The 22,591-nt window shown below is 34.7% G+C and overlaps 1 protein-coding gene across 1 annotated transcript in view; it reads left to right on the top strand.

Annotated features, from left to right (window-relative positions):
- Window positions 1-3,015: 3,015 nt before the first annotated feature.
- The window catches only part of LOC140693729 (uncharacterized), a 62,093-nt gene continuing 42,517 nt past the window's right edge, over window positions 3,016-22,591 (top strand). The window contains exons 1-10 of the mRNA XM_072957412.1: window positions 3,016-3,559; window positions 5,602-5,722; window positions 7,020-7,154; window positions 7,883-7,946; window positions 9,293-9,360; window positions 11,323-11,454; window positions 12,800-12,907; window positions 14,759-14,869; window positions 15,248-15,310; window positions 17,536-17,620. Of these exons, the coding sequence (XP_072813513.1) occupies window positions 3,027-3,559; window positions 5,602-5,722; window positions 7,020-7,154; window positions 7,883-7,946; window positions 9,293-9,360; window positions 11,323-11,370 (969 nt within the window). The 5' untranslated portion in view covers window positions 3,016-3,026 and the 3' untranslated portion in view covers window positions 11,371-11,454; window positions 12,800-12,907; window positions 14,759-14,869; window positions 15,248-15,310; window positions 17,536-17,620. The remainder of the gene's footprint in view (window positions 3,560-5,601; window positions 5,723-7,019; window positions 7,155-7,882; window positions 7,947-9,292; window positions 9,361-11,322; window positions 11,455-12,799; window positions 12,908-14,758; window positions 14,870-15,247; window positions 15,311-17,535; window positions 17,621-22,591) is intronic.

Raw genomic sequence — 22,591 nt, forward strand, 5'->3', positions numbered from 1 at the left:
CTATCTCAACTTTTTTATAATTTTCTTTTAATTGTATCTGTGTTATTAACCATATAATAATCAATAATGCAAATTGATATAAAGTAACATGCATTTACAAAATCAAACAAGTTAGACGGAAGTATCATTTTAAGAATTACTTTTATTTATTGGCATTTATTTTGAAATATTTTCAAAATAGACGTGATCCTTATTTTGTCTACCTGTAGATTCAATACCCTTTAACATAGCATTTATATAATCATATCGTACTTCTTAAATTTTAAAAAATGTATCCTTTACTTAGTATTTATATATATATATTTAGGATAAATATATAGTTACCATTCCTTCTGATTCTTTGAATGTCTTGGTATTACTTTGGCTTAACTACAAACATAACAACATTAGTGGTAACACAATTATAGAATTATAATATTTTTTCTTAAAGCTTTATAGCTATTTCCATAATATTTGGTGGCTAGTCAGTCTTTAATAGAAGAAGACAAGGCTATTCTTTGTTTTCTCTATAGAAGTAATTTTATTTATTTTTTTTTCTGGTCCAATTTTAAATTTAACATTTTGAAATAGATATAGATATATATCTATTTTGCATTATAATTAAGCTTTAAACATGGTATATTCTTTTACTTATCTTGATATGCCTATTTCCCTTCCCTGGGAACAAATCTGGATATCCAACAGTTTGGCACATTTTCTTGGTTGTTCTCTGATTGCTTAGAGTCAGGTCATACCCATGCTTTAGCTACTGCACTGGATGACTGAATTTCTAATGCTATTTCCGTCTTTTGAGCTGCAGTTTCATTAAATTTATGTATTATTTATTGTAGAAGCAAATAAAAGCTTATATTTGTAGGTAAATGGCATAAGTTTTAGTGGAATGTGGAGGTCACAATACAAATGTTTAGTTGATATAGATCTTTACTCTAAATAATGATGTAATTTTTTGATGTTAAGTTGCCTTCCTGCTTTCCTTCCCTCTTCTTTTCTTTCTTTTTGATTGGGTTTTTTGGCTCTAAAATTTATTTTTTTGGCAAAATCTTATTTGAATTGATACAGAGATGAAGGATACACACACACACACATAAATGTCTATATAAGCTCTGCTAAATAATCATAAAATCTGTTTCTCGAATCAATTCAAAATATTTTAAGAATGCTGCTTTCCTTGAATTAAACTTAATTCTTCTCACTTATTTATTAAGCAGCATTCCTTTGTCATGCACTGACTACAGCCTTGTTCTTCCACTAAGTAATTGTGTTTTATAAATTTGCAAGCAACCAGAGTGATTTCAGAATTTGTTAAAGATTTACAAAAAATTGACATGATCTTAACCGCATGCTGCTATTGCCAATATGCCCGTTAGAGTGATGATTTTACTAAAAGCAATGTCTAACTCCTTCACATTCCTACAATAATGGCCTTATTATTATACTACAAAAGATGACATCTTCAAATAAAAATGTCTAACTCTATAACAATATTCCATGAATTCACTTATTACACAATATTAACAAACTACTTAAAGAATGAATCAAAACCATATAAGATATTATTTCACATGTATTGGAAAAATAATACGATGAAGTAAATTAAATCTAATAGTGTTAAAATATTCAAAGCCTTTCTAATGATAAAAACTTTAAATATAAAATATTCTACTTCAAAAATGCTTTCAGAGATGTTATAAATGGTGAGAGGATTATATATCATATAAAGTTTTCTGTTTATGAATTTGATTATAGCAATGGAACAGTGTAATATTAAATTTAAAAAAATGCATATCAATTGAAGATATAAATTAACCTCAAATTTGGGTTGTAAATAATTTTATATTTAGCTTTCAGTTTTCTTTATGCGTTTTTATATAATTTCAGGAAAATAATTATCATATACAAATGTACAGATCTGAGTTTTTATCTAATACGTCTCAATCTCAAGAGTTCTAAAACCCCTCCATTTCCTTCTTTCCTTCCTTCCTCTTTCCTTCCTTGGTATAAAAGTTAATTGTTGGCAATATTTTATCAGAACTTATAATGTGAATGAAGGATGAAAGATATATACATACATACACACACACATATAGTGATGATCCAACTTGGAATAAATATTTCCATATTTCTATGAAAAAAATATGAATGAATTTAACTATAGTATGTAATTCCTTATCATTTTTCATAATATACAGTATATGTACTTATAACTTCATACAGTGAACTTAATTGTTGAATATCAACCTTCATGCATGGAAGAGTTTTTATGTTATTATAAAGTATACTTTAATAATTGTGATAAAGGAGAATTACATGGTGTTAAGGAATTATGTTAATGTAATGGGCTTTATGAATTCACAAATTAGCTGAGCAATGAGAGTGATTGGAATTAGATAGGCAAATCCCTTGAGGGGAGTAGGGGATTGATCTGTAAAAGATTATTTCTAAGAGTGAGAATAGCATGTGTATGACCCTGTAGCATGAGGGAACATAGTTAAGTACGAGGATTGTCAGAAGTATATCTATGGTAATGATCCTGAAGGTGAACAAGGAGTGATTTGAGGCTACTAACAAGGGTAAGGCCAAATATGTAACAGTCAACATATTATAGCAGGCTGTCCGGCGAGCCGGCCCTCCGCCCGCGCCGCGGGGTGAGCAAGCGCCCCGCAGGGGTCTCGGGCTCCCAGCCCACTGCCCGGCCTCCCTGCCACCTGCTATGCGTCATCCAGGGACGCCCCTCGCCGAGAGAGACCCTCAATCACAAGTCACCCGCCCTCCCCACCCTCCTCGCCGTGCCTTGCAACCCCGCCCCCGAACCGCCCTCCCGATCCCCGTGTAGTACCCCCCGTCCCTCGCCGGGAAGAACGGCAGTAACTCCAGCAGCCGTGGCGGCTCTTTGAGCCCAAGGGGCGAGCGAGGCAGCCATTGGCGGAGGCCGCTGCCTTCTGCTGTCAATCCCGCGGCCCGGCCCCGCCCCACCGGCCGAGCGTGGCAGGACGCAGGGCCGCGGGGACTGTCGGGACGGCTCCAAGATGGCCGCGCGCTTGGGGTCCCCACCGGCTGGTGGCCCCGAGCTTCGTTCACTGCCACCGCTGCTGACCGGAGCCGCTGGTCGGGCCGGCGACTCCGGGGGCTGTACACGCGGGGCGGGAGGCCGCCATGGCGACCCTGGAAAACCAGGCGAAAGCCTTCGAGTCCCACAAGTCTTTCCAACAGCCGCTGCCGACGCCTCAGCCCCCTCAGCCGGCACCGCAACCGCCGCCGCTTCAGCCCCTTCAGCCGGCACCGCAGCCGCCGCCGCCTCGGCCCCCTCAGCCGTAACAGCCGCCTCAGCCGGCACCGCAGCCTCTACCGTCACCGCCGACCGCCCAGCCCCCTCAGCTGGCACCGCAGCCGCGGCCGCTTCAGCCGGTACCGCCGCCGATGACGCCTCAGCCCCCTCAGCCGGCACCGCAGCCGCCACCGCTTCGGCCCCCTCAGCCGGAACAGCCGCCTCAGCCGGCACCGCAGCCTCTACCGCCACCGCCGCCCGCCCAGCTGTGGGTCAGGAGCCGCTGCACAGACGGTGAGTCCCTGCGGGCCCCTCCCCAGCCCTGCGCGGGTCTCCGTCCCTCCCTCGGCCTCCCACGAAGGCCCCGAAGCGGTCCGGGCCCCACGCCTCTGCTTTCCCGGCTGCGAAACTTGGGAAGGAAAGGGGCTGTGGTTGTGATCCGAGGCCGCGCGTCCTGTTCGGCTTCCTCTGAGCCACTCCCCACCCCTCTCCTCCTCTGGGCCAGGTGTAACATTTTGTCTTCCCTTTTCAACTGACGGTTTAAAACAGTGTTTCAGATAACTGTCAAAACACTGTACATGCAAAATATTAGGTTAACTTAAGGGAAGGAGTAGGAGAGAAGGGGGAAAGGAGCGAAGTTCACTGGTCACTTCTGTGGGGGAGGGTTAAGTGGTCACAGTGGTGAACGCGTAACTGCTACATGGCCCCGTGCGCTTACCATCATAGTCGTTACTGTTACTAACCCCAGACAGTTCTGGTATTAAGGAGGCATGACCACAGAACATGTGCTCATTGAGCTTAATTTTACACAAACAGTAAGTTTTCCACGGAATCAAGACAGGCAGTAAACGCCAGCTGCAGAGGACAGCTTGTGCAGGGCTGGAAAAGAGCATGGCATGATCAGAACTTTAGTTTGACTGGCTTGAAATGTAGAGGGAAAGGGAAACTTCACACTGATGAATCAGAGAGGAGATAGCTGTTTTTTATTAAACTAAAATGGTTGAATGAGCCTTGTTGATTAATGATTTGCCTTAGCAATTTGAATTTGGATTCTGCAAGTATTTTATAAGTTCTGTAAGAAGCTTGTTTTAAAATTTCAGAACTCTTAAGGTATTAGAAGTTCAGTTTTATTTTATAAGAATTTTTAAAAAGTGTTTATTTAACTCAATTAGAACAGAGTTCCTTTAACATAGGAGACTTTATTATCTCATGTATTAATACCCTCTAGAGGTACACAATGAAAAATGTGATTTATAAACAGATACATACAGACACAAGGAAAACAGAGCATGTAGCTTCAGTAACAGTTTAAGAGAAAAGTCAGAAACAGAAATCTTCCCTGGTCAAAATACCAAAAAAAAGCACCTGGGGCTTATATCCCTTAATTGATTTGAGCTCTAAATGGACAAATACACATTTTTTTTTAAAAAAAAATTGGTAAGAACAAGATTCTTTTTCATGTTGAGTAATAATTTTGGAGTTTAAATAAATACCAACAATAGAGCTATGAGGGAGAAAAAATACAAAATACTGATTTTTTTATTTGATTTCACCGTAAGGTGCATTCTTAAATACATAGGAGACAACTGTCATGATTTGCACAACTCGCTTGCAAATAGTTCAACAGTATTAACAATGATTGAATTTAGGTGGTGGGCATATGGGAATTTATCATCGTATTAAACAGTTTTCTGTACTTCTGAGACTTATAATAAAACATTGGAAGGAACCTGTTAGACATAATGCTCTATGTGAAGTAATTTGTTCCCTTTGTGAAATTCTACGAAGGTTAAAATGCATGTTCATAACTTCAAGAAAGTCACAAGCATTTATGATGTAATCAGAACTACCTGAGGATCTGTGAAACTTGGTGAGTTGGTGAATTTTTTAAAATGTCTTAAAACATTTTGTTTTTACAAAGATTACAGGAGTAAGAGAAGGTAAATCTTAATCAACTCTTAATATTTTTTTCCTGGTTGATGTGATATAATTAAATGTGGGGAAAAAAGGTAAATTCTAAAAGGAGACAGTACCTTGATGGTTTTCTATGGAGGAAACTCAAGCAGGAGGAAGTTTAATTTAAAAACATAAATTACTGCTCTTTATAATACATTCTAAGTTGTCATTCTTTTGAATGCCTTCCTTTCCAGACAGATGTGTTATTCTGGGAGATCATCAGGACTTCTGGGTATTTGGAGGTATTGACCTAACCAGTGGAACTGCTGATTTATAAGAAGTTGTCCAGAATTTTGGAAAACTGATTAGTAGAGGTAAATAATGTTTCCATGGCAAGTGATGACAGAAAGTGACTTCAGTGAATTTTCCTTTGTTTTTAGGCAGATGTACCTAACCATGTATGTTAACAATGATTACAAGCTGAAGACTGAGAAGAACTGCCATTTTTGCCAGCTGGGATGCAGAAAAATTTGGACTTCTGGGTTCCACAAATGGGCTGAGGTAACTAAGACAGTAAACATATCTTCTTGGTCAACATGTATCTCAGGGTAATCACAGATGTGTTCCATTACCTGATACTGTTTTAATTTGGATAAAAACAAGAAAATTTAAGAAATAGAGTTTGTTTTTGCTTTTACATCAGTTTGGCAAAACAGAACAACCTCTTAATTACTAAGCACAAACCAATTTTTTCATTATTTTTAAAATATTTTAGTTTCTATTTATATTGGTTTTGTGATAAGTAAGTAAAATCTGTAAGCTCAGAAAATAGTCAAACCTAGGAAGCTGCTTCTGACAAGTGAATTAGCCTATTGAAAATCTGATTTAGATCCTTGGCATTAATTTTCAAGTTTTTACAGTTTCCTTGGATTTCTTCTATCCAGGAAAACAACATGCTCTTTTTAGATGACTATACTCTGATTATAGTCTCTCCTTTATGGATTCAACACTAAATTGTAACCATAGGTATATTTTACCTTTTACAAAAGTGCCTAGTTGGGAAGTGTAATACAATGATTTTGTAAATTGAATTACTCTAAAATTTCAAGGATTTATTTTTAATTCAAGTATGATTAATTTTCATTTGTCACTGGCTCTTAATGCTTTATTTTAAAGTGTCTCTCATAGACCCCCTTCTTTCATCTTCTTCCCTTAGTCTCTCTTTCCAGTAACTCTAAGTTCTTACATGTTCAAGGTAGGCTTGTGTATTTTTTTAAAGGCAGGCGCACCAAAAAGCACTTTCCTGTGACTATCCTCTGTTTTGTTCATCATTTATGAGTCCAAATTTTATAGAATTGATTTAAAGAATGTCATATCTTTCTTATTATTGTGAATGGTTTTTAAAATGCTTTCCTTCTGACTCATTTCTGCATACTTTAAAATAATAATATGAATCAAATAAGTATGGGAATAAAATCACAGTTACTTGTATCACATTTGATTCCATTTATATGGCAAAGTCTTATTATTATGTTGTTGTTATGAACATGCATTTCATAATACACTTATTTAGATGAATCAGAGCTTATTCATTAAGGTCATTTACTTTTAGAAATATGTAATTTCTTGTGAACACATGTATATAGAAATACATGTGTCTTTTTATAATTTAAGCAGCTTAAAATACAGATAAAATAAATCCAAGATACAAGATAATATGCCTTGCATTAATTTAAATTCATGTGAGTTAAAAGACAATTTGAATATTGTTTCCCATTTTCTACTAGCTTCTTGATCATATTCAGCAGCACATTTACCTTTACATATAATTAAGGAATCTTTTTTATTTCTACTGTAGCTCTGTCATAATGGAAACTCTGCCGCAGAATCAGCTGTCATCTATCCCATGTGGTCAAGTGCAGAGGTGAAAATTCTCATTTGTGGGATGACCACTCACAGCTTTAAATGTTTTTACTGTAACTGCTTTTATAAGGTATCAAGCTAGAGAGAGAGAGAGAAACAAAGAGAAGAAAAGAGTTCTCTCTGCATATTCCCATGTTGTGTGATGGCATTAGTCTTCTTCTGCTGTATTTTTCTAGAATGTGTGTGCGTGTGTGCATGTATGTGTGAGAAATGTCTTGTCTTTGTCCTAATAGCCACTCTTCTCTCCCTCGAGATTTTCTCTATCCTCCCCTCCTATATTTTTCTTTTTCATCAATATCTTCTCTTTCAAAAAATTCTTGATAAATCAAATTTCCAACTTCCTCACTTTTAATATGGTAAAGTTACTTGGATCCCCAACATCAAGGGATCTCATACTTTAATGTCTGTAAGGATTTCCAGAGACACCTTTTAAAAATACAGATTTCCAGGCCTTACTTTGAGCAGTCCTCTTCCAGTAGATCCAGGGTGAGGCTGAGCATCTCCGAGCCTTCCCCCTTCATATTATGGTGCAGGGGATCAGGGGCAGTTTTCCTCTGGGTCTCCCTGCTGTTGCTATGAACAGCGGGTACAGCATCACTAATATTTTTCTTTCTTCTTTTAATTGCATTAATATTATCAACCAGTTAATAGCATTTTCTTAAAATTATGGTCAAAAGCATAGGTGTTTGATTTATAATGGTATCTGCAAACCACTCTTTTACTGAATTAATTTGTTTTGCTTGTATTTCCAAAATTGTAAACGCTGTGAGTTAAGTGACTGCTTTGCTTCAACTACAGGAGAATGTGAAAACACTCCAGGAGAGAGAGGTTGCATATATCAATGCAGACTCATACACAGAAGGTAAATTTTATTTCAGATTGTCATTAAATAGTATACCAGTATTTAAGTCTATCAACTCCAACTCATAAACTAGGATTATCCTCTTTCTATGAGATGCCTCAATAATACCTCCATTTCTCCATTTTACCAGAGAGAACATTATTATGATTCAAATGAATCAATATGATTCATAACTAAGCTATTGATCCTAATTTCTTTAGTATATTTACCATTTGCCTATCTTGGATTACTACTTAAAACTTTAGTACTTTTGACATTCTTCCTGTGGAGCTATTTTTAAAAGTTGGGCTAAAATATTTCATACAGAAATAGTTCCTGTATGTATTGGAACAACTCTGAAATAAGCACCCACTACAAACTTCCTTTTGACCCTGACATGTGGCATGTGCATCTGTAGGCTTTCATCGTATTATGGTTATTTCTAGGTAAGTGTCACAGGACACATGTTAGTTACTGACATGCTCTAGTCTAAAGTCTTCATATTGAATTGAATGAATGAATAAAAACATGAACATTATGGCCTTACCACTTCCTTTGCCAAAGACCCCTAGGTACTGCTGCCGTAATAAGCAATGACCCTTTTACTGCAGGAGCTGCAGCCTTAGCAGCAGAGTCTGCCTCTGCAGTCTCCTATCCTGAGTGTGTGCTGCAGCCTCTCTGGCTCCTGAAGAGTTATTTCCACCTTGTGTTTTAGTTTTAGCCAGACTGTCTGCCTGTCTGTCTATTTATCTCCCTACCTATCTATCTATTCTAAAATTTTATTTATTTCTTTTTACTGAAGTACATTTGATTTGTAATATTAGTTTCAGGTGTACAGCAAAGTTACTCAGTTATATAAATATACATATAAATATACATATACATATACATATACATTGTTTTTAGATTCTTTTCCATTATAGGTTATTATAAGTTACTGAATATAATTCCCTGTACTATACAGTAGGTCCTTGTTGGTTATCTGTTTCATATATAATAGTGTATATCTGTTAATCCTGAACTCCTAACATATCTCTTCCCTTCCCCCTTTCCCCTTGGGTAACCATAGTTTCTTTTCTATGTCATGAGTCTATTTCTGGTTTGTAAATAAGTTCATTTGTATCATTTTTTTGTTTGTTTACATTCCACATATAAGTGATAGAATGTGATATTTTCCTTTCTCTGTCTGACATACTTCACTGAATATGATAATCTGTAAGGTCCACCCTATTTTTAATTCTCCAGGAATGATGCCTTGAATTTGAAATCTGTTATATATTGTTTATAATTAGAAAATAAAGTTAGAATTAAATACAGGTTTGTAGTCCATTTGGAGGTATTAAAATTCTCTCTTATTTATTTTGCAGGCAATTATACTCTCAGAGTTGACTGTACACCCCTTCTTTTCCAGTTGGTATATAAACTGACAGAAGAGGTATGTAAATAGATCTGTTGTAATGATTTCTGATGAGTAGATAAATCAATAACTTTTGTTTTCTAAATTACTAACATTTAAACTGGTGACAGACATAGCTGATTTGTATAAACAAGAAATCAGAACGAGCTTTAATACACTACTTATGTGACATAACTATGAGAACAGTAGTGCTAGTCTCTGTTCTAATAATAGTTCCTAATAATTGTATACATTTGTTAAAATGTGCAGGGTCTATTGTTTCATGGGGCAGAGTCTCTTTGATATAACAGAAAGAATACTGAGCTGGGTTGGGGAAGCCTTGGCTGTGAAGATTGCCTTGGCTATTCATTCATTCATTCATTTATTCATTCAGGAAGTATTTATTGTGTGGTTACTATGTATCAGGTCCTATGAAAGGAACTCTAGCAGCAAAAGTGATAAAAGGACAAGGTTACTGAATCCAAATACTTTGTAATCTAGAGAGGCCACAGACCTGTAAATGAGGACTCATACTTCACTTGAATATTGGATACTATATACAGTGGAGGACAGTTGCAGAAGAGAGAAGTTAAAATCCTAGGGTAGCTGGTGAGGTTGGAAAGCATTAGAAGGTGTTTAGAGAAGGATTAGTGGTTAGGCTGTAAAATGGAAGGATGTGAAAGTGGGGAGAATGTTTCTCCTCAGAGGACACAGGACCTAATAAAGATGTGGATGTGTGAAAGAACATTTCCTGACCTCTGGGTAATGCAATATAACCTCAATGTAAGGTGTTGGTGAAAAAGCTGGTAAGAAACGGGGCCTGACACATAGGCCTAAATGTTCATAAATCTGGTGATGGTGAAATTAAAGAATCTTTAACAAGGTTGTACATTATCATTTTTATTCATTAGAAAAATTACTCTGTATCAGTGCAGTGAATACGTTAAGCTGTAGTAAGTCTAAAAGCAAAATGGAAATAATTCCACATACTTGTTTAGCACACAGGAATTTATAAATACTAGTTATTGATGTAAAAACTACTCTGAAAATGCTACTGCACTCTGAATCTCTAAAAATTATGTGATCTACTCATTGAGTATATTTGTGCTTCATTTAAATAACCCCCCATTATAGAATTTAACTGTAGAAATGTTTCTTTCAAGTAGGTATCACTTAGATGACAGTGGGAAGTAGATGTCACATCTCTGTGGTCCTGTTTCCCAATCACCCTTCATCTTGTCCTGTCCTTTTCACTGTTAGTGTCTTTAACATCTCATCCTCCCAAGTGAGCATCCTCCCATGCCCATCACAACTCCCACCATACTGGGAAGCTTAGGTCCTTGATTCTTTTATTGAAATGTCCCATAAAAACATCTAAAAGCATGCTGTAAAGACAGCCCTTGTTGGGGAATCCTTCTCAGGAGATACATTTACACTCTGTCCTATAGAGGAGGCTCCTGCCTTTATAGGAGGGGTAGTAAGAATTTTAGGGCCAAGAAGGAGAAGCTTAGGTCTATCCCCTTTGTACATTTATTTAATAAGTATTAAATGTGTAAGTGGTTACAATAGTGACAGGATAAATCAAACACAGTTTCTGCTATTAGTGTGTTACCTGTGTAGCCAGGAGAGACTATGATCAAGAATTTTCAAATCCAAGATAGAGATTAAAATCACCAAAGGGTATACAGATAAAAGTGTGGGAAGCAAAAAATAAGTATCTTAGTTTATTATTTTACATGTTGGAATTAAACAGCCTGCTTAATGGGAAATTGCAAACTTTTTTCCCATTTTAAAGCCTCTTTTATGTTAATTTGAATTGAATTTTCATGCCACTTTAGTTACAATATATTTGTCTTTCAGAGTTTTTGTTTTAGGTAGTTTTTTAACAGTTTAACTGGGAAATTAAAATGTATATTTAGAAGTTACATTATCAGGATGAACTACTTAATTGTCCAGAAGAGAAGAGTGAGATTTTATAATCTTGTTTGATTTGATTGTCAGTGGAAGAATCAGACATCATTCATCTGGAGAAATGCTATTGGTTGCTGAGGGCTCAATCCCGAACTGGATGATTTGATTTAGAAACATTTGGCCCATTGCCTTCACCACCAATTCGTCCATCTCTGAGTGAAGGTGGGAATCCTTCTATTTTCTACAAATGTTCTTTCTAAACACGTGAGCCTTGTTCCACCTTTGGAGCCTTGTGTAAGTCGGTTTACCGTTCTGCACCTGAATATTCTCATATATAAAATCAGTTTGAACAAGACAATCTTTATGAAACTGTGCTCCAGTGTGGTGCCTCAGCGTCTGGTGCAGGGTCAGGGTGGTGGACACTGAATAGGCAAAGCTCTAGCTTCCACACTTGACCCCACCTCTTCCTCAGCTGAGGAGTGTCTATTGTATTTCTTTTATATAGAAGAAGGTTCCACTGCTGTATCCTTCCCCCACCCTTAAAAAATTAAAAACCACTGGACTAGACCATCTCTAAGGTCCCCACTTAGCTCTAAACTTTTCACTACTATATATATTAAATGAGGTTTACAAGGAGCAGTTGTGGGTGATAATCACAAAAACTGTATTTGAAATCTGAAAGCTTGGTTTCTTCTTCTGATTCAGAACTTTTTAAAAAAATTTCTTACTTTTAGCAAGTCATTTAACTACTTCTTAGCTTCAATTTTCTGCTCTTTGAGGACACAGAATTAGATTCTTGAAATAGACAGTCTGTATTCTTCAGGTTTCTAGTGTGTTTTAGAAATATTTGTTAGGGGAACTAGAACAGACAGGGCTTCTACTTCAGCAGTGCAGTTATGTTTTTACCTTTTTATAATTAGAGATTGAGAAATCATTTCATTTGAAAATAAAATGATTCCATTTATTTTTTAGGAAAAGTTTAAAAACCACAGGATTAGATTATAAATTGCCCTTTATTTCTGAAATTTAATATATTTAGTTATACAGATTAAGTGGTACAATGAAGACTGCAGTACAGAATTTCTGTCTCTTATAATATAGTGTGTTAGTTTTCTTTGCTTCATGAAGGAGCTGTATGTAGCTCATTAATAACAACACAGTATATCTTTGATACAGTTCAACTTTTCTTCTTCTTTTTTCCTTTTTCTTCTTAGTCTTTCCAAATTAGGATAATTGTGGTCTCTGACTTTTTTCCAGTTAAATTTTTAAAATACATTTTTGTTTTTTACATTCTACAATCACTTTTGACTTTTGGAATTAATATAAGATAGAGACAGGTATGCAGACAAAACCAAACACTAAATGATAGTATTTTCTTCTAGGAAGTTAAATTTTGGTTATAATTATGCTGGGGGGGAAAAAAAAACAAACTTCCTAAGACAGTGGAAACTACTGATAACTTTTAAAAACTAAATCAGTTTATGTGAGTCATGCCTCCTTTCATAAGCATGTCAATATTAACAGGAAGTTTGTTGGCTGTGATTTATTCTGTGTTCCTATTTTACAGGTTTATTTAATGCTTTTGATGAAAATCATGACAGCCACATAGATTTTAAGGAGATATCCTGTGGGCTATCAGCTTGTTGCAGAGGACCTCCGGCTGAAAGACAGAAATGTAAGTGTGTTAAACATCACAAAATTTGGAAGCTATACAGAGAAAAAATTAGCATCCATTCATGTGAAAAATCATCTGATTAAGGCTTGAATTTTCATCCCTTTTGCAAATAGCAATCTCTTGCTAAGGTTTTACTGAGGTCAGTGTAAAAGTTCAATCATCTATTCTTTTTTACTGTGGAGTAATTTAAGATCTTTGTTATTAATAATGGTTGATTTTCCAGATAAATGTGCAATTCATGATAAATGAACTACATCAGTCATGATGTGTTTGAAAATGTTAAGCATATAGAAAATATTTTCTGGTAGTCTATATAGAAAATTTGTCTTGCTTAACTTGAATTGCAACTTATTTTCTATCACTGTGTATATTGATATTTTATTAGCAAAATTAAATTTATGATAAAACAATTTTATTAAATACTAAATTTATCTTTTAAGCCTAGCTAAAATATTATGGCATAATTTATAAGCATATTACATTCCTAAATCTTAACCATATTTGTTTAGAAAAATGCAGCAGTTTACATTTAATTGGAACCTAATTCTTACATATTCACTAGGGTCATTATCTCTGCATCTTTCTAAAATACAGCTTCACAAATACTGCATATTTTGGGTATGATACTTAATAGTTCAATATTCTTTAGTAATGTAGTACTGTGATGCACTCAGTTAACTTAATAGCATAATTATTACATGGGTGTGTGAAGTAGATAATTATTTAATCTTAAAAATTTAGATTTCTTTTATCTTCCCTGATAGTATACCATTACTCTAACCTGGCTTTGTGATACATTATTTGTTCACATTAAAGTTCTGGTATTAAAGAGGCTGAAGTCTTTGTTTCTCAATTGAGGTTAATTGTTGTCTTAAATTTTTTTTAAATTTATTTTTTTGCCAGTGGACTAGTGGAAGTTAACCAACTAGACTAACTAGCAATTTTGCTGATATTGTTGTTAATTAGCAAAGTGCTGATTCTTTGGGTTTTTAGCTTGTTGTATATAAACTTCATTGAAGATTTGAAATTGTTCTTAGGCAAAAATATTGGGTGCACATTAATTACATTGGAGAGGCAAAATCTTTATACAGTCATGTCTCATTATCTGCTGAGGATTGGTTCTGAGACCCCCTCAGATACCAAATCCATGGATGCTCATGTCCTTATGTAAAATGGCATAGTATTTGCATATAAACTATGCACATCCTCCTGTATACTTTAAATCATCTCTAGGTTACTTGTAATACCTAATACAATGTAATTATTTGTAAATACAATTTAAACGATATGTGAATAGTTGTCAGTGCATAGCAAATTCAAGTTTTGCTTTTGAGAACTTTCTGGGAAAATTTATATATATATATATATTTTGATCTATTGTTTATACCTGTGAATGCAGAACCAATGGATACAGGGGGCTGACTGTAGCAGCTTTTTGTTGATTCTTAATGTAGATGGAATATTTTCTGCATTGTAAGAATCAACTCTGAAGTGATCAGTTATAAATATTAGAAATTAATTTAAAAGCTTTAATTACCTTCTCAAAATCTGAGATATTGTATAGTAACTTGGCCCTTCTTTTTCAGTTTGCAAGAAATTTAACTTTAGATTTAGGTGAAGGATAGAGTTCTCTAAGCTGGCTAATTATATAAGGAGAGAGACTTGTGAAGTGTACAGGAATTCCTACAAGTTCAAAGGACTTTAATGACACAATCTCCTCCAAATATGAACTTAATCCAGAATGTAGTTGTTTGAGGAAATAAGTAATTTCATTAGGGCAGCTTGTAATAAAATGTATTATACTTCAGAATATAAAAGTAATTTTCCTCCATAAGAGTTTCTTTTCTTTAGTTTGCTTCAAGGTATTTGATGTTGACGGTGATGGAGTTCTCTGTAGGGTTGAACTGAGAGACACGTGGTTGCACAGAGGTCTGGAAGGACAACTGCACCGATGATACCCTGGTAAAGTCTGATTGTATACATCTTGCATGTAAACTTCCAACAGGAACATAGAGTGAAGAATTTTTTAAAAGAGGTTGAGAAAAAGATTTCTTACTACTTCTAAGTTCTATATTATGCTACTCAAAATATTCATAGCCAAAGATGCAAAATTGGGAAGAGAATTTGCCTTAGAAAATTTAGTAAACTGTATGTATTATGTAAAATTAAAAAATGAAACCACTGGAAAATTGTCATAAATTTTTAAGGCAAACAAGCAATCTATTTCTGGAATTAAAAAAAAAAAAAACTTGACCGAAAATATTTTATACTTCAGCTACTGTCTAATAAAAATGATACCTTCTCTTTCCTAACTACTGATTTGGGTTTCTGGTTTTAAAGGAATTACTTGTGGATCTATCCAACATTGTAGAAGACACATAGAATGCACATGACACCACAAAGGTGAGTCTAGCAGAGACTAATTTATTCTCTTCTAAAAATACATTATATTCTGAATTGGTATACATACCTTACATATACATACTTGAATCTCTTCTACATCATCCCTGCTAAATGCTTATTTGGACCTGTGGTTACAATAACTCCAAGTTGTCCCTAAGGAAAGCCCATTTGACCTTTAAAAAACTCCATTAAGTGTTATTTACATAAAAACATATTTTATAAACTAGGCACTTTGTAAAAATTAAGTAGAGACAGCCCTTGCCATCTGTAGTTTATAATCTTTACTTCTCCCAGTTTAATACATTATGGTAAGACAAAACTTATATTGAGCAAAAGAAGCCACAGAATAAAAGAACACATTGTACAAATTAATTTATATGAAGTTCTAGAAGAGAGACAGAACTAATTTTAATAAGTGTTACAATAGTGATTTTGGAGATGGGTGATTTAACTGGGAAGGACAATAGGATATCTGGGATGTTGGAAATTATTTTTTATCTCAATCTGTGTGGTGTATATAGTTTTTAAATTTTTTTTCAATAATATTGGTGATGGTCTGTCCTAAGTTCTTTAATAGCAGCCAGAATAAGTGTATAATAGTAGAAACAAGCATGTACTTTACAAAGAATAAATCCTTGAATTTTTTTAGTTTCACAACATTTATTAAAGATATTATAATAGGTTTGCCTTAATGTCTATGTATCCCTGTGAAACTGAAGATAATCCATATATGTGAGACACATATGAGTTAATTTGACCCTTTCTATTCAAATGTTGATGTGTACCAAGTTGCAGATGGTAGGATGTAGACCATAGTGGTCTTCCACAGGCTTAGAAAAATAAGTAACTTTTTTTTCAATCACAAATCCAGAAGAAATCATCATAGTCTTATTAACTGACACTCAATAGAAATAAATAATAGAAATGAATTTTTCAGCGCTTGATCTTTGTTTGGCAATTCAGATAACCGTCTTCATTTACTTTTCTGCCCAAATCTAAGGTAGCCATTTCTATTTGATATATATGAAAACAGAAAAACAGGAAAGTTTCTATTAGGAAATACCTTATGTAGAGATACAATTTCCATCGCCTTTCTTCTGGGTGTTTGATAAGTATGGAGGTTATCATTCTTGTCTATTTTTATATAACACCGAGTTTCTTCTTATGGCTGTACTTTTGAACATTAAAAAAAAAGATCATTTAGCTTCTCCATCTCCGTGTAACCATAATAATAAAATGGTAAAAATTTAGAATAGAATTTGGACCTTTCAACCAAACCTATTACCCATATTCACTGGTGACTAGATGGTGACAATATTACCCATTATTTTGTATCATTACATTGGTGTTAATATACTTCAATGGAAGTTGCACCATGAAAGCCAATAATTACCATCACAGTGCTTTAAAATCTTTTCTTGTAATAAATGGTAATATATATTGAATGAATACATGAATGTCATTAATAGTAAATATTATTAAATATCTTTAAATAATAAATCATTAGATAATAAAAATATAATTAAGTTATAAACACAAAGAACATTATTATTCATCTAGGATTGTTAAGGTGATTGTTCAAAACATGAAGTAAGAAGCATTTGGTTATATTTTTGCCTGCCAAGAAATATTGTCTACTGTATATAAATGTAATTTTTGGTACACTTTGACACCAAAAATAAAAGATACTGCTTTACTCAACTTGTGAAAGTAATGTTAAATTTTATTTTGAGGAAATGTTAATATAGATACTCATTTATTATATATATTTAATTCTTTTAAATCTCTTAAGAAGTCTAATAATATTGCCAGATGTTTTAAAGATCTTAGAAAATTGTTAGGGTCAAAGGGCATAATCCAAAGAGTTTGGAAAAATGCTTTCAAAGTTAGTAAATAGTCCTTTTTCTCTACCCAGAGCCTTTTGTGGGTTCTGTTAGTAAACTTCACCTTGAACCGGAAGATACTGTGAGTTATTTCCCAGGTCTTACTGGAGGAAGAAGATTTTTGGTGATAAATTGCCCATGTTATGACTGACTACTTCAGAGTTTGGTTACTTTTGAACTTACTCTTGCTGGCCTACTTTCAGATGAATACACAGCATCTACATTAAATCATTAGTTTTCTTTCAGACAAATGACCATTGCAAGTTTAATAAAACAAATTTAATTCAAATAATATAAGAAAATGAAGATTTAAGGTATTCTTAAATATTGCTTCTCTTTCAGAATGGCCATCTTAACTCTAGAAGAATATCAGATCTGGAGTGTGAAAAATGTTCTTGCCAATGAGTTTTTGAATCTACTTTTCCAGGTATGTTTAAGGTAAATGACAGAGACTGAGGGCAGTGGTACCAGTAGTTCTACATCTTTTCCATTGTGTAGTAGTTAGACAACTAGACTACAAACCGTATATTGTCAAGAGAACTGCATTAACCTGTACACCACCTGCAGATGGTAAGTTAGAACGTGCGTGCTTCTCAGAGTCACAATGTGCATGATAGGAAAGTAGAGTATAGCTGATAATGTTTATCTTAATAACTCATGATAGAGCAGATTGTAGACACATAGAAAAGAATTTAAAATGTAAAAGCCATTATAATTTGCTATTTTTCTTTACTTTTTTTTAAGACCCTTCCTAACAAGTAAGGCAGTGTGGACAGAGACATAGATCATAAGTTGGCAGCTGTAAATTTTTCACAATGTATACCATCTTTCCAGTTAGGAGGTTATTTTAGATGCAGAACTGTTTCTTAATTTTCTTTCTTTCTTTTTTTCTTTTTTGTAATTTAATTCTTTAGAAGGTCCAATAAAGATTGAAGGAGAAAGGAGGAAAGAAAAGCTGTCAGGGGTGAACATGAAATCATAAAACTTGCCAGATTTTAAGTATTTTCCCAGTTAAAGTAGTTCTCTTTGCTCCAATTTAAAGAAACAACTTATAGTTTCCCATTTTTCATAGTTCTTCAAAAATATATGTTGATTTAGTAGTATTTTACAGGGGGGAGGGGTGTGAGTAGGGACAGACTGGAAGTTCAAGATTTGTAAATACTGACAAGTATATATAGAATAGATAAACAAGCTTATACTGTACAGCACAGGGAGATATATTCAAGATTTTGTAGTAGCTCATGGTGAAAAAATATGAAAATAATTATACGTATATTCATAAAGGACTGAAAAATTGTGCTGTACACCAGAAAATGACACATTGTAAATGGACTATAACTCAGTAAAAAAATAAAAGATAAAACTGTTAGAACACTATAAAAAAAGTAGTATTTTAGATTTTCCTTATTTTATTCTCCTTTTCTTATAAAAGCACCCCTATGAAGATCAATAAGGCTTGATATCTTTATATCTATCGTGATCCTCCATTGTAAATAGAGTAACATGCCTGTGGCACAGCTATGTTAGAATAAATGAAAATTGAACTCTTCCTGACAGCTAATAACTAATGTATATTTAAAGCATATGAAATCTGATAAGCCTATGATGCCCATTTAAATCACTCAGTTGCTCCACTGTCAGTTATCAGCCAGGATCTAATTTGATGTCTTTATAAAATATAAATACATATAAAAATAATATAAACCTACTATAAACAGAAATGACTTGGTTAGTAATATGAAAATTGAGCAGCTATTTTTATCTCATTTAAAATGATGCCCTCAATTACTTTAAATTATCATTAATTATATAGACATTTTGACCACTTAAGTTTGTGTTTGAGTCATCTTGCAGCTCTTACATAGCAAAGCATTTTGAACTTTATATTGCCTTTCCTATTTTCTCATGCTTATCAGGGACTTGCATAGGCACTATTTTTTCTATGACTCTATACACAGATGTATGCCTGAAATTTTCTTTTGTGTCTCAGTGTTTCTAGCATTATATTACTGACAGATTTTTTGTTGGTTAGCAATCTAATTTTTTTCTTGGTATATATAGTCCTTTCAGTCCTTTCAAATATATATATATATATATGTAGTCAGTTTACAATGTTGTGTCAATTTCTGGTGTGCAGTACAATGCTTCAGTCATACATGAACATACATATATTCATTTTCATACTCTTTTTCACCATAAGTTACTACAAAACAGTATTGGATATAGTTTCCTGTGCTATACAGTATGAACTTGTTTATGACTTGGGAGTTTGAGATTTGCAGGTACTAAATATTAACATTACATTTTATGATGCTCACTTTATCCCATATTCAGACATGCTTTTAAAACTTTATGTTCACTTAATATATAATTAAGCAGACTTACTCTAAATTGTTTTATTTTCTGTCTGTTTCTAAAATAGAATTAGCTAATAAATTCAGTGATAAAAGCTTGAATTATACTTTTATTTTATTTGCCAAGATCCCACTCCTGGCTGACCATTTTGGGTATTTAAGTATAAAGTAAGTAAATGTCAGTAGAATTAGGAAACCATTCCTGTGGTAATATTATTTTCAGTCCTTTCAAATAAACTCAGTGCCCAATATTTTGCAGAGGAAGCATTCTAAACATGATCAGGATCTTCTATCTTGTACGTTTGTCAGAAAGCGTGAAATGTTAAACAGTTTGATAAACAGAATAGTGCACCACACTGGCCCCTACCTATATCCATGTTCTAATCCTGAAATCTGTGAATATGTTATTTTACATGGCAAAGGGGATTTTGCAGATGTATCAGGTTAAGGACTCTGAGACAGGGAGATTAGCCTGGATTATCTACATGGGCCTAGTCTAACAACAGGAGTCCTTAAAAATTGAAAATCTTTCCCAGATGTGGTCAGAAAGATATGACTTTGGAAGAAGGATTAGAAAGCTGTAAAGCTGTTAGCTTTGAAGATAGAGGAAGGGCCATGGGTAAAGAAATGTGGGTGAACTCTAGAAGCCGGAGAAGAGAAGGAAATATATTCTTCCTTTGACTTACAGAAGGGCATACAGCCCTGCTGACATCTTGATTTTTAGCCAAGTGATACCTGTTCCTGACTTGACCTACAGAACCATAAAATAATGTTTCTGTTGCTTTAAGCTGCAAAATTTGTGATAATTTGTTACAGCAGTGATAAAAACAAGTATAGGGGAAGTAATCCAAATTTATGGATTGGAGGGCTCAACATTTTAAAGATGTCAGTTCCCCTTCAACTGATTCAAAGATTTATATGTGCACATCAAAATCCCCAAAACTTAATTGTTGTTACTGTTTTTTTGTAGAACTTGACAAGCTGATTCTAAATACATAGAGAAGCTTGAAGAGCCAACAATAGCCAAGCTGATATTAAAGAACAATGTTAAAGAACTTATTATAAAACAATATTAAGTCTATGTGATAACTACCTAAAGTTAGACATATAGACCAATGGAACAGTATTGAATTAAACCCTGTACCATACATGAACAGTAATTTTAGATAGATTATAAATCTAATAAATTTGAAACATAAAGCACAGCATCTGGGGGAGGGTAAAGCTCAGGTGGAATGTGTGCTTAGCATGCATAAGGTCTTGGGTTCAACTCCCAGTACCTCCATTAAAATAAATAACCTAATCCTCCACCAAAATAAAGCATCTAGAAAATAGTGTAGGAGATATTTTAATGTCTTTGAAATGGCAAAGAGTTCTTAAATAGGACACAGCACTAAACATAAAAGAAGAATTTTAAGTTGGACTTCAGTAAAATTCAGAATTATTTTTATCAACAGATACCATTAAGAAAGTGAAAAGCCACACGGTGGGAAAATATATTTTCTATACCTATATCCAACAAAAGACTTATATCTAGGGCAAATAGAGAACAAAAACCAGTGGGGAAAAAGGCAAAACCTCAATATTAAAATGTGCAAAAAAATTGAACAGGTGCTTCATAAAAAAAAAAAAAATCCAAATAAGCTATGAAAAGGGGCTGACCTCTTTAGTAATAATAAAAATACATACTAAAACCACACTTGGAACACCATTAGACATCCACTAGAATAGTTAGTTGTTAAGTGATATGAAGCATTGGTGAGGGCAACATGCAATGGGGACTCTTACACATGGCCAGTGGGAATATAAATTCTTACAAATACTTTGAAAATAGGCTTTTTGAAAGTTATATATATATATATATATAACACACACACATATATACATACATACACACACACACACTCCCTGTGTACCCTTCAGAAGCTTCTACATCTGAGCACAAAAGGACATCCAGAAAATTCTCATAATCACTATTTGTTATAGCCCCAAATAGAAAATGACCCAAACACCTGTCAACAATAAATACATAACCATAAGTGGTGGCACATGCATACAAGTTGTATACTTTAAAGCAATAAAAATAAATATACTAGTTTACAGAAAACACTAGTGGATGAATCTTACATAATGTTAAGTGGAATGTACGGGACTAAAAATTTCAAAAGCAAAAAAACCAATCCATGGTGGCTGAATTTAGGATGGTGTATCCATCAAAGGGGTGCCATAGTATCTGGGAAGAAACCCAAAGTGGAACAGCAATGTTCTGTTTCTTGACTGGATGAAGGTTACATAGATTTGTTTACTTTGTGAAAAATCACTGAGCTGTATACTTAAGATATGTTCACATGTAAGCATGTATATTATATTTGCATTTTTAAAAAAAAATGTTTGCTTGCAAAAAAAGATATCCAAAGCCTAAGTATTTATCAGTAGGAGAATGGATAAAACAAATGATAGTATATTCAAACAATGGAATACAATTCAACAATAAAAAAGAATCAACTACTGATACAAGGATGAACCTCAAAAGCCTAATTTATACATTTCATTGTCAGGTAAATTTTAACTCAGAAGGTAAATAAAACTATAAGCAGGCATGTGCCCTGGGGGGAGGGGTGCTGAAGCCTTTGTCTCCTCAGACCTGTGCCATTACTGGCACATCTCGCAAGAAGAGAGGCAGGGCTCAGCCACAGCTACCATCTCCTCCTGTGCATAGTGCCCGGGCGGGTGCAGGGCTGAGACCTGAATCTGCACGTGGGGGCCCCACAACCTTTTAGGCAGGACTGAGACTTGTTTATAGCCTGAGGCAGAGAGGATTTTTCTACCCTGACACCTCAGAGAACTTGTGCCGCCAAGGGAAACAAGGAGCTCAGATTTGGCACAGAGCGTAGGCGGGGCTGTTCCGTGGTCTTCCCTGAGCCCACCTACAGACCACCTACCCGAGGCAGAGCAGGCAGCTGCACAGAGCAGCAGAGCGACCAGCACCAGGAGAGGGCAGGTGGGCAGCCACCCACCTTCCTGGCAGGAACACAGCACCTGAC

This window comes from Vicugna pacos, unplaced genomic scaffold (genome assembly GCF_048564905.1).
Source record: "Vicugna pacos unplaced genomic scaffold, VicPac4 scaffold_20, whole genome shotgun sequence".
Lineage (NCBI taxonomy): Eukaryota > Metazoa > Chordata > Mammalia > Artiodactyla > Camelidae > Vicugna > Vicugna pacos.